We start from the raw sequence: 12,616 nt of genomic DNA on the forward strand, positions 1-12,616 counted from the left end.
AAGAGCCTACATCCTCAATATCATCTACAGTTAAATTGACTAGTTCATCAGTTCGACAAGCTCCGGCAATCCCCAGAATTAATCCAACCTATAAAAAATCAAAATACTTAATAATTGAAATACCTAACAACAAAAGTAATCTTACCTTAATCATTAAGAATTCTTTGTCATCTGCACTTGATAGAAAACGGTCGATTTCACCCTTTGTCAATATTTTCGATTTTTTCGCTTGATATCCGTCACCGGTTCTTTTCAAAAATGCGATCAGCTTGGGGAATTTGCTTATATCTATGTTGTCGTAAATTATCAAGCATGACTTAACCATAGAATATTGCGCCCATAATGTGGAAGACTTGTAATTCTTTGCATTTTCACTGAAGTATGCCAACAAAACATTCTCGCTGTATACTTGAACATTTTTCTCGGCGCACCACTTTTTGAACCGATTGTAGGCTATATCGTATAAAGATCTTGACTTCGTAGGCAGCAAATTGCTTATTGCAATATTTGCAGCCTCCACAATCTCTTCCGACTCACAATTATTCATTGTGCACTAAACAAACTTTAAACTAAACCAAACTAGCACCTTAATTTGACAATTCTTTTTGTTTGTTTATTTTGTAGTTATGACAATAACTCAACGACTACTAAATAAATGCTCAAATCCGAATACAATAATTCTGGTGCTACTTACTTCATAATGACAAAATATGTGTTTTTAAGTTAATGAGACCATGGAAAAAATAGTATATACCATTCGGGAGAGATGCTATTTTGTCCTCGGTGCATTGTAGCCCTCGGGCTTCAAATTGCACCTCTGCCAAAATAACGCATTTCTCTCCCTTATAGTATAATGTACTATTTTTATAATCCATGAATTATTTCATTAAATAAACACATAATTTTACTGAATCTTGGTTACTGTCATCATGCCTAATTACCGAAGGACCCGTATCATTTTAGGAGATGATTTTTTCTAGCCCCGCAAGGAGAACTTTCATGAAGAAAAAGATTCTGAAGAAATTTGCAAAATATACAACTAAATTGTGGGGTATCAACTGTTAAAAAACGGTATGAATTATCATTTCATTATCAAAATATGGTCATTTTAATTTCTACCAACCACCACTGCATAGCTAAAAATTATTTAAATTTCCTTCAAAAATAGCTTGTCTATTCCTCTGGATGACGTGTCTATAAAGATATGCCAAAAAATATGGTTTATATACGACTAACACGGCGTCCTGGGTGAGCGGCTACAAACGGCCGGTGTGCGGCTGGCGCGTTCGACGCGATTGAAATGGCCGACGCCATGCTAACGTCTATTTCTGTTAAGAGTGCAGGTCCATTCTCTCGAATGGTCGAGTATATAATTCTCATATAATTTTTAAGATTTAAAAATGTAAACTGAAGCGGCATAGGCGGAATTATCAAATAATTTGGTCGCCTCGTCCGCATGAAAACCGCACGAGCCGCTTGTGCCGGGCGGTACCTCGTACGTAGGACAGAACCTATGATGCCCTAATTTTGAAAATCACTGCTTCGGCCGTTCCGGACGCACCGGCCGCTCCGGCCGTTTGTCGCCGCTTACCCAGGACGCCGTGTAAGCGCCTGCTCTTTATAATTGAATTGTAAGAAAATGTTTAGGCATAACATTTCCCAATAAATCCATAGAGGATGAACACCTTGGCTTCCTCAGATACTAGATCTAAGTCTACTTGATTAGAATATTTAGGTAGAACTAATATGTTTTGTGAATGCCATAATTACCCATTAGTTCTTCCCTCTAGCTATGCCCATGAGGTATCCAATTTTTTTCCATTATCTGTAAGCTGAAAATAATGTTACCAAGTTTTATGACTATGTGATACTATACATTTAACACCCTGTATCTAAATATCTAAGACACAGAATTTTAATTCCGTTTAATATTTCACATATTATATGGGTTACCTAGGAGTTAATTAACCACCGTTGCATATTTATAAATAAATATGTTTTTAACTATATTGTGAGAAACAACTATCCTGCGGACTACAGCTATATCCTCGTTCAACATTGAAATAATCTGCAATACCGAGTAAACAGATGACATCATTCGTCAGCAAAATCACCAAACATAGACCTACTAATGATCCAGCTATTTGAATGTGGATAAGATAGGTATAACCTAAACCTACAGAGCATGTCATACCTTAATTTTCACTGCTTTTCAATGCCAACTTACATATAGGAGGCGTTCTTTTTTACATCGCAAATTCACCTTGGTGGAATCTAGGTTTCAGCAAGGTGTTTTTTTATTTTTGGTGGATTTTCGGTGACACACAAAAACGCGTTCTTAAATAATGACTGATGTATTTAGGTTAACTCAACCTGATGCCATCATGATGCAAGCAATTCTCAACCGTACTTTGACTTCGGTTGTTCTATGATAAATTGATCTGAACCTTAAAAAACTGATTATTCTGTGCTCTAGGCAAAGGCAAAATTAAAAAGAAACATAAATGGACGAACAAGAGGCTTTAGACGTCAAAATAATATATGTAATGACGTTTCATATACAGGAACGTTTTCGTATTAACATCTTGATTAACATTGCTTTTGTAATAAATATATAGTTATGAATTCAAAACTCAACAGAAATTCTACCATAAGTCCAACAAACCCGTTCTTAAATTTTATCTCTAGTAGTCCGTTGGTATCACAGCAGAAAGTGACGTATTTCAAATTCTTGTGTCAACACAAATCTATGGCAAATCTAGCAGATGAATTCTATCAAAAAACTTATGCTGTAAAAAAGAACGCGCCCATACAGATAGATTTTTTTGAATGTTGGTGAGATTGACCTATAAAACATATATTAAATGTAGAAAAATTGTACCTTTATTATGGGTTACCTGCTTCCTGCATTTCCATGTCATTATACATCAAATATGCTGCTTCTTAATTTCAATTGTGAATGACAAATAAATTAAAAAGGCCACAATGTTACAAATATATTTTTTTACCTACTCTAACTTTTATAAATGTAATGATTTAAATTGTTTAAATCTTATGCATTTGTTTGATTTTAAGCGGTAAGACCACTGTATAATTTTCAGAAAATCAATTATTTTAGGAAAGAAGTTTTATGCCTTTCCCAAGTGTGTCGGGCTATTCCGAAACGACTACCTTCGGCACATAGCACTACAGGCACATACTTCTATCCTATACTGATTATTACCTATAGTTTCAATTGATGATCTTGTTTCCAAAAAGTGGGGGTGAGACGTACTCCGTGTGCTTTGCGCATGCTCCATAATTAGGCGCGGTTGCAATGTGGGTTGCATTCAAATTCAAAAGATTGTCACGGCATGCTCTGTACTATAGCCGATTATATATGTACATATAAAATGTTATTAAATATATTTTCACTGAGTTCACTCCAATTTCTGAATGTTTACTTTTCTACTGAGTCCTCTATAGAATAGGCTCCATGTTCAATACATTATTTTACTATTTATTAGTTTCAATAACGTATTGCATAGCAGTATTTAATATTTTGTAGCCTTAAATAAAATAAAACAGAATACAAATTTATATGCTTTTAAAACTGTGTACATAGGCTATGTTCGTAATTTTGGACATTTTTTAAATAACATTGGCGTATTTATTAAACAAAAAATCGTCACTATTCGCTTTATACAGCACAACTGAATTATTTTGTTTCATAAAAAAAAAGTTTATTACATAATTATTTATTGTAGTGGTTTCTGCAGTTTATTCGATAATATAAAAAAATGGTATAAAATATCTATAGGAGACCAATCCGATAATGATGTCCACTATTCTAGGAAGGCTCTTATCGAGTAAAATTTTGAAACATTTTTACTGAGTATCAACACAAGATGAATTAATAGAAGAGTTAGTGAAGGTTTAAACAGATTATAAAAAAAAACTCAAGATACACTTATTTATTTATTTATTTATTAAAATATACACTATACCATAACAGTTTTTAATATTTAGCTATTTACAAATATAGTGTTCTAAGAATAAATATATTGTATTACTTTAGTAGGAAAAGATAAAGTACTATTAAGTCATCTGAAAAATAGGAGGTCCTAGGTTATGCCATCGTATGATGTTATAAATATTTGTAAGGCGATTGAAATACTTATTAGGCAAACTTCTTAAAAAATAGTAGCGAATATTTTATACAATATTTATTGGGCTTAAAAGATTCAAGTGGAACCAGAATCATTGACAGCAATAGAAAAACTGGGTTCCTTGGTTTTATAATATGTTTGTGTAACATGTTTCCACTTTACAATGACTTGAAAAAGCACAATTTAAAATATCTACTGACTTTTAAATTGAGTCAGGACCATATCGAGACATTCTTTGGGGCAATAAGAAGTAGGGGTGGCTTTAATAATAACCCGAACGCCATTCAATTTGAGGCGGCGTATAAAAGGCTCCTTGTAAAAAATGAGGTGTGTGCCTCTCAAGATGGCAGTTGCCAGTTGGACCATGTTCCGATTTTAAATTACTGCTCAAATAAAATAACAGATCCGCTTTGCGAGACAAATGAAAATGTAGCAACAGATGATAACGCCTTATTTGACCATGATTATGTAAAAACGTTATACGAACTCTCTCCTTACGTAGAAGATGTCACTTCATATATAGCAGGATTTATTTCCTCGTGAATTTAAAAAAAATTACGTGAAATTTGTAGAAAATATTTAGTCGGAAAAGATAAAGTACTATTGACTCATCTGAAAAATAGGGGGTCTTACGTTATGCCATCGTATGATGTTATAAAGATTTGTAAGGCGATTGAAATACTTATTAGGCAAATGGAATGTTCTATTAAAAAAATAAAACATTTTGAAAAAGTAATTGTAAACAAAATTTTATACAATGTACATGTTTTTTCTGATAGTTATATGGTGGAACATATAAAAACGCAGAATATTTTGGACAACCACAGAGTAGAATTAATTAAATTGATTTGCTTAAAGTATATCACTGTGAGAGTTCATTATGAGGCATCCAAATTAGTTAATGTGTCAGTAAGAAGTAAATTTACAAAACATATCACTTTTAAAAACCAATAAATGTTATAGTACAAGATCCCTACTTAGATCGATCATCACCCATCGAGTTTTCTAATGAAATTTGAATTTTGATAATATAATGTATTAATTATTATCAGCATTTGTATTAGGTGTATGTAAAAGTATCTGTAAAAGTAGCATTTTTTCGTTGTAAATATATGAGTGCACTATGCACAGATTCGCTTAAAACTTGTGCCGCAAGTCTAACACGCATTTTATTATCATAATAACAAATATGCTGTTTATTAATTTTACACCCTAAATGAAGCCCCTCCTGTTCTTGAATTTTCACAATATTTTCTATGAAGTCCCACATTATGGGTAAGTTTTCTTCATCGTAGAGAACTTTTTTGTCTCCAAATGTGTTGCGAACAAGCTTTATCATATGACAAGCATCCCAAAATACATAAACATTTTCTTTTGTAACTGGATGAGAAAAATAGGGTTTAAAAGCAAATCCGTATTCAAAATTGGCACCTAAACATTTAGCCATTGACAGATTCACACTAGCCCCATCAAAGCAAATTGACTGGCAAATTTGCCAGTTTCATGCAACAATACGAAACAAGTTTTTAATAAATTTGCCCTTTCCATTCCATTAAGTGATTTAATTAAAAAGTAACCCAGTGGGATTTTCCAGTGCCCCCTAAGATCAACTGCCATAAAAACAAGGGCACTTTTCGCAAGGGGGCAAGAATCCGTGGGAATGTCTCCACTTCCCAAGTCAACATATCCAAATAATCTGCTGCCTTTATAAAGTATTTGGCTTCGTACTGACATTTCATCTATTGTGATGTTGCAAATAACTGATTCATTTTTTGATTTTTCTTTTAAAATTTGAAATGCTTCCTGAGTAAAACCAGGTCTTCCATTGACAATGGTGTACCACCGTCTCAAAGTTGACGGATGAGGTAGCAGGTTTCCCCATTGTCTTACATAGTTATATGCTCTGGATGAATAGAATTGAAGAGTTAAAGCAAAACATCTCAGTTGTTGCGAGTACTTCAATTTTCTTGATTTTATTTTGGAGTTTATCAATTCCACTATTACTGGGGGAGTTCTGTCCTGTAAATACACATTTAACATTTATAAAAATTATATAATTTGGTTTTGTTCATCAGTCACTGAAAAAGTACATTTTCCAATTTTTACAAAAATAACTTTTCAATTTTTCTTTCTAATTTTCCAACCGATGCAACGAAACAACAATACAATATCTAATTATAATTGACTTAATTGTTTTATTTTTGTTGTTTTGTTATAATGAAAGAACATGAATTGAAAATATGGTTTCATATTCATGGACCATAAATATTGCTTCCCACCTATTTATGGAATATTAAAAAAAGTATAGTATCTCAGATTGTAATCGGGAAAATATAACTGGTAATAGAACTTGTAAAAATAAAAGGAAAAGTTCATATGAATTTACAGGTTTCTCAGTTTTACTTTCAAGATAGAGGGTGTAAAATTTACCAAAAAATATTTTTGGTAAATGAGTAAAGTCTAATCACATCAGATAAAGATATCTACTTATCACTAAAAAAAATGGAATTTTACCATAATCAGCCAGATGGTTTTTGGGGTATTTGAAGGATTTTTTTTTGTTAATTTTAACAATTTGTATCTTGAAAACGAAGCTTTAAAATATACAAGTTCATATAAGTTTTTGTAAGTTCTATTGCTCGTCAAATTTTCTTGACTAAAATCTGAGACACCCTGTACAAGTATAGCATTACCAGGGATGAGTTCGCCACACACCAAGGGTGGTACTTTTCCCGATACGTTTTTCTAACCAAGGTAACATCATACAAGGATGATTAAATTTGATGTTCAGTAAAAGTACCTCGTTTCGGTGTGTGGAGAACTCATCTCCGATAGTGTCTACACCGAAGGTTCCAACCCATCTTCTAATATTAACCAACTATAACCATTATAACTTTACCATTAATATATCGCCACAATTTTCACTTATTAGATTTTAATTTTTCTACAAGTTCCTTCAATGTCGATATCTTCTTTACAAGTCGTCTTTTATCTTGCTGCAATTTTTTAATCCTATACCGAAGTTGACCTTGAACATATCGGGACTGGTAGAGAGCTCTCTTAGCACGTCTTGGTGTTGCTACATCTGGGCTTGATCTTCCGATTCTCTGATTTTTTCTAGGGGTAGAAACAATAACATCTTCACCTGACAATGGATCACTTTCTAAGGCAGAAGTTGAGGGTAATTCAGTAAACTTAGGTTGAGATGATACAATCCTTTCCATTGATTCGTTCTTTGTCATCCGATCCATCTTAAGTTTTTTTGAAGGGACTTCACTAAATTCATCGCTCTCGTTTTTCTTTTCCACTGCTGTAATAAAAAGCATGTTTAATTTAAACTGAATATAAAATTTAGAAGAATTTAGACAGAAGTGTAATTTGTTTTCAAATAATGTCGAAAAAAGTAAAAGATTTTATGAAAATTCGTTTTTTTTTCAGATATTTCTGAAAGTTTTCAGAATTTTACAAAGTTCAACATAGCATCTTGACAACTATCAGATTGCGCAACTTTGCCATAATTTAACTAATCTAGCTTGTATCTCTTATTGTTTCCAAGATCGCAATGAGGCTCGAAAATCAGCCACCCTGTACATAAATATAGGAAATAAATAAGTTACAAAAACTGTGTTCCATTGACATATTAGGTACTTTATTCCTATTTTTTAGATTAAAAAGTAACTTTGTGATGCAAAAACATTCAGGGGTAATTTCTCTTTGAAAATTGAGAAACGTTTTTCACAGGGATCCGTAGAATTCTTCATATGAAAAACTCCTATTAATTTTCATTGAGGAGTAATGCCCTGAATTTTATTATATTTATTTAGAACCTGCATAAATGTTACTTAAAATTAAAAATATATTAGCTATTGGATAAATATTTAGTACGTATATAGGTTACCTGATAACTGTTGGACATTTGGAGAAATATTTTCCTTATGCGGAACATTCACGGATGGTACAGCGTTAGGTTTTAACTTCCTTTTATCATATGACCCAATAAATCTAGTATAATAGTCTTCCACCTTAAAGTGGTTTGAGCAAATGACAATGGTTTTAACACAATCAGATTTTTCAAATCCACAAGCTAGTTTCCACTTGGCTTCCATTTCCTTATTTGTAGGAAATCTAAAGAAAAAGTTTTCTTTAAGGTAGGTACAAAAATAAAATACAAACACTAACTGCTGAAAGTTGCTGAACTACCTAACAATGTATTTTTATCGACAGCATTTCAGTAATTTGTCAAAAGAACGAAAATTTAATTACAAGAGCATGGCTTAAGCAATACAATACCCATGAATATATACTATAAAAGTACGCATAAATATAATATCTATCAAACATATATATCGATTTTTGCATAATAAACCAGTTCAGTGTACAATATTGAATAATAATAAAAATATAATGTACTTACCCGTGGAGCTAAATTTCTTCGCTTTTCTTTGAACGACATAAGGCACAAAGTCTACCCATATCTCTAATACTAATAACTAACAACAAACAAAGTTTAATAAAGTTTTTGGTTAAAATATATACAGGATAATAGTCGCAATTATTAGAGAAAATACACCAAAGGACTAACACAACACATCAACACAAAACATAATGAGAATATTTTTAGGTTAGCTTGGCTTTCTTACTGTTTACCGTTCTTGGTTCCTTTCAACCAATCAAAACCCATAAAGGAAGCGCATGCGTATGAATACGCTGGTCCGTCGCCCCACTTTTCGGCTTCAAGTCAATCGCAAAATGATTAGTATAGGATAGAAGTATGTGACTACAGGTAGGGTACAATTTAATAACTTCAGTGGCAGCTCGTGACATTGAGAATAGGTGAAGCATATTCCTTGACTGACTAATGAGAAAAAAAAGCGCCGCAGGCGAAAATTTTCAAATTTTCAAGGTCAAACGGTTTTAAATGAATCTGGAAATTTTTAGTTGCATTTGCGATATATACATATTACCGAAAAGCTAACGTTCGTGAGAAGGATCTTCATTTAGATTTTATAACAAATAGAAATATTAGTCCGGCTTGTAGACTTCTGCGAACATTAACGCACACCGTACAATCATGTATGTTCCTAATAAGCTTTGTGGTTACGACAGCCTCGCGCGACGTTCCCAAAATTGTTAAATCTCTCCTTATTCCACACGCCCGACTTTACACCCACAATTAAACACGGCATACCAGAAAAGTTTTTTTTAATAAACACTTCCACAAACCACTCTTATACTCCGAATACCATTCTTTCCAAAACTTCCGAACGTACACATTGTTTTTTGAATAGCGTTTCCAATAAAATACATACTGGATCTACAGGGTGATTCATTTACAATGGGAAAATCGAATGCTGAAGATACTACACGTGAAATGGTGACCATTGGCGCAAACATGCCTTATCCGAAAGTTTATAGTTTCGGAAATACAGGGTGTTGAAAGTTAAAATTTTAAATAGTTTTTTTGCGATTATTCTGAAAATATGTAGGTTAGGAACTTGAAAATTTGTGAAACTATATTTTTTAGGCGACGAATAAGATGCGTGTTGTAATTTCAGCATTGCCAATAGAGGGCGCCACTTACGACCCATTTTACCGAAAATTTAGTTAATAACTTTTTACCCTGTATGTCTAACATGAAACTTAATTCATAACCTGAAAAAGCAATCATTTTTCCAATAATTATGTATTCTTGTTTCATTTCGGTATCTCGATCCGTTTTCGAGAAAAATCGATTTAACGAACACCAATAGATTCTTCCAAATAGAAAAATGAAGAGGATTGAAGTCCGGACTTCTGGGTGGCTAAGTAAAAATGCTGCCACGGCTTGAAGAAGTTCCACTTTATTTAAGAAGACATGTGGTTCATGCACGACGGAGCTCCACCGCATTTTTCTTGGCCAGTGCGTACATATTTAGATGCAGTTTTTCCAAATCGCTGGATTGGCCATCTAAGCATTTTTGCTTGGCTATCCAGAAGTCCGGATTTCAATCCTCTTGATTTTTCTATTTGGTCTCGAATGAAAGATATAGTTTACAAAGAATCGATTGGCTCGTGTGAAGAGTTATGGCAAAGAATACAAATCGCTGCCAACGAAGTCGGACGCAATCCCAATATGTTGTTTCAAACTCGAAGATCTCTCAGAAAACGTATAAAGTGTATCAGTGTCAACGGTGAATTATTCGAATAATTACTTTAAATCATAATTACGTATTTTATTTGTTTTATTGTTAATTGTTGTAATAACACGAAGAAACACTTGGTTTGTTTTGCTTTTAATTTCTAAGATTATCAAAACATAGTGTTCGTTAAATCGATTTTTCTCGAAAACGGATCGAGATACAGAAATGAAACAAGAGTACATAATTAATTGCAAAATGATAGCTCATTCAGGTTTTGAATCAAGTTTCATGTTAAATATACAGGGTAAAAAGTTATTAACTAAATTTTCGGTAAAATTGGTCGTAAGTGGCGCCTTCTATAAGCAATGCTGAAATTATAACACGCATCTTATTCGTCGCCTAAAAAAATATAGTTTCACAAATTTTCTAATTCCTAACCTACATATTTTCAGAATAATCGCAAAAAACTATTTAAAATTTTAACTTTCAACACCCTGTATTTCCGAAACTATCAACTTTCAGATAAGGCATGTTTGCGCCAATGGTCACCATTTCATGTGTAGTATCTTCAGATTTCGACTTTCCCATTGTTGATTAATCACCCTGTATAATCGTGCGCTAGGCGACGCAGTTCGTATAAACTGTTTAAAGGCAGGCGATGGGCGATGACAATGCTGCTTCAATATCCGCGTCACTCGTTCCACAGACAAAATAGCTATAGCCACAGACCACTACTCGAATAGGCCAGCAGTTTTAAATTTCCGAATTGCCGGTATAGTACACCACCAGCAGAATTTTAGGAAGGATCAAATGCAGCGGCCCGCATACCTACGCGTATCCTAGCAACATATAAACAAGACTTTGGTAATGTTGCCAGGCGTACTTACGGATTTCTTTTGTACACTTTTTTATCAATATCTGTTTTTTGCGTTACGTTACTGTATTTACTTAAATGTACGATGTAGGTATTGATAAAAATGTTTTTAAAGAATCAACGAACATCTATGTAGTTTAATATGATATATATTCTGCCGCGGTGTTACAATTAAGTTATTTAATCATAATTTCGTTAATTAGCTACCTATTTTAATTTTTTGGTATTGAAATACTGCAGAAAATGTATTTCCAAATAAACAAAATTCATAATGATATTTTAAACAGCTTGTAATTATAATTTTTTTAATATTTGATGATGACGATAAATTTATTTAATATACAAGGTGGGTTATTAGTACGTCGCGGAATGTAGGTACAGGTTTTTTTTGTATTTTGACATCCACTTATAGCTTTAATAATTAAAGATAGAAAGAAACTTTAAATACAAATAAATGTACGACTTTTCCTTTATTTCCTTTGACATCAAAATTTGCTGGCATAAAATATACCTGTATATGTTTAAAATAAAAAAAATCATTAAAAAAATTAAAATTCATCCTTGTGAAAATAACAAACGACGATTTTTATAACTAACCTTTACAACAACATAAGGAGAATACCTAAAAACGAAATAACATTAAAATACCTACAATTTTTACAAATCAACATGCAAGTAATTGTGATGATACAGTTGAAAATATGTTTTAATTTACTATTAATTGCTTCAAAAACAAATTCAAAATTATCAAGCATTTCGTCCTGTATTTTTCTTTCAATACTTGTAAATTTTCAGGTCTTTAAAAAAATATATGTCTAAAGGACTGACAATGAGATCGGGGCTGTTTTCTGGCCACCTAAGGTTTCTAATAATATTTTTTAGTGTTCGTTGACGGGATTCTTCCTCCAAAATAAATTTGCCAATATTCCTGAAGAACTTTTGCACATTATTGTTATTTGAATAATACAGTTAATTATGTTTTATTTTTCGTCATCAGAATAACCCATTGTAATTTTTTTTAATGTTTTAAATTAAAATGGGTTATTCTAATAATGATAAATCCCATGTATTTTTAAAAGAAGGTTCGTTTCTGTCGTTTTTGTCTGATTGTGTGCGAGATAGAGTTATAGTGTATGATAAAAATAGAGTGACTCTGTCCTCATAGAGGGCTTATCTCTCTCTCTCTATCTCTCTATCTATCTCTATCTCTCTCTCTCTCTCTCTCTCTCTCTATATATATATATATACAGGGTGGTGCAACCAAGATGGGGTGGAAGATTACGCCTGAACGACGAGGAATTATGAAATAATTTTTTGTCACGAGGTGCATAGTTAAGAGATCCATATTCTAAAAATATTTTCATTATACAGGGTGCACACAAAAGTCCGTGGCAAACCAAACATATGTTTTTTTAAATGGAACACCCTGTATTTGAATCCTAAAATGAATTCTACCCATTACTACGATGTTTTTG

General features: G+C 32.6%; 1 protein-coding gene across 1 annotated transcript; it reads right to left on the reverse strand.

Annotated features, from left to right (window-relative positions):
- Window positions 1–3,734: 3,734 nt before the first annotated feature.
- On the reverse strand, window positions 3,735–8,921 carry LOC111691814. The gene is made up of 3 exons (XM_023455185.1): window positions 8,563–8,921; window positions 8,047–8,273; window positions 3,735–7,458 (listed from the first exon to the last, which is right to left on the reverse strand). The coding sequence occupies exons 2-3, from the start codon at window positions 8,252–8,254 to the stop codon at window positions 7,070–7,072; spliced, it is 597 nt and encodes a 198-aa protein (XP_023310953.1). The 5' UTR covers window positions 8,255–8,273; window positions 8,563–8,921; the 3' UTR covers window positions 3,735–7,069.
- Between the last annotated feature and the right edge of the window lie 3,695 nt (window positions 8,922–12,616).

Source organism: Anoplophora glabripennis, unplaced genomic scaffold (assembly GCF_000390285.2).
Source record: "Anoplophora glabripennis isolate ALB-LARVAE unplaced genomic scaffold, Agla_2.0 scaffold544, whole genome shotgun sequence".
Lineage (NCBI taxonomy): Eukaryota > Metazoa > Arthropoda > Insecta > Coleoptera > Cerambycidae > Anoplophora > Anoplophora glabripennis.

What these genes read in the sequence shown, in the direction of transcription:
- LOC111691814 (XM_023455185.1), bottom strand. Translation starts at nt 8,254, where the DNA reads ATGGAAGCCAAGTGGAAACTAGCTTGTGGATTTGAAAAATCTGATTGT. An exon ending in AAATGTCCAACAGTTATCAG is followed by an intron (nt 7,459 to 8,046) that starts GTAACCTATATA and finishes TTTTTATTACAG; the next exon opens with CAGTGGAAAAGAAAAACGAG.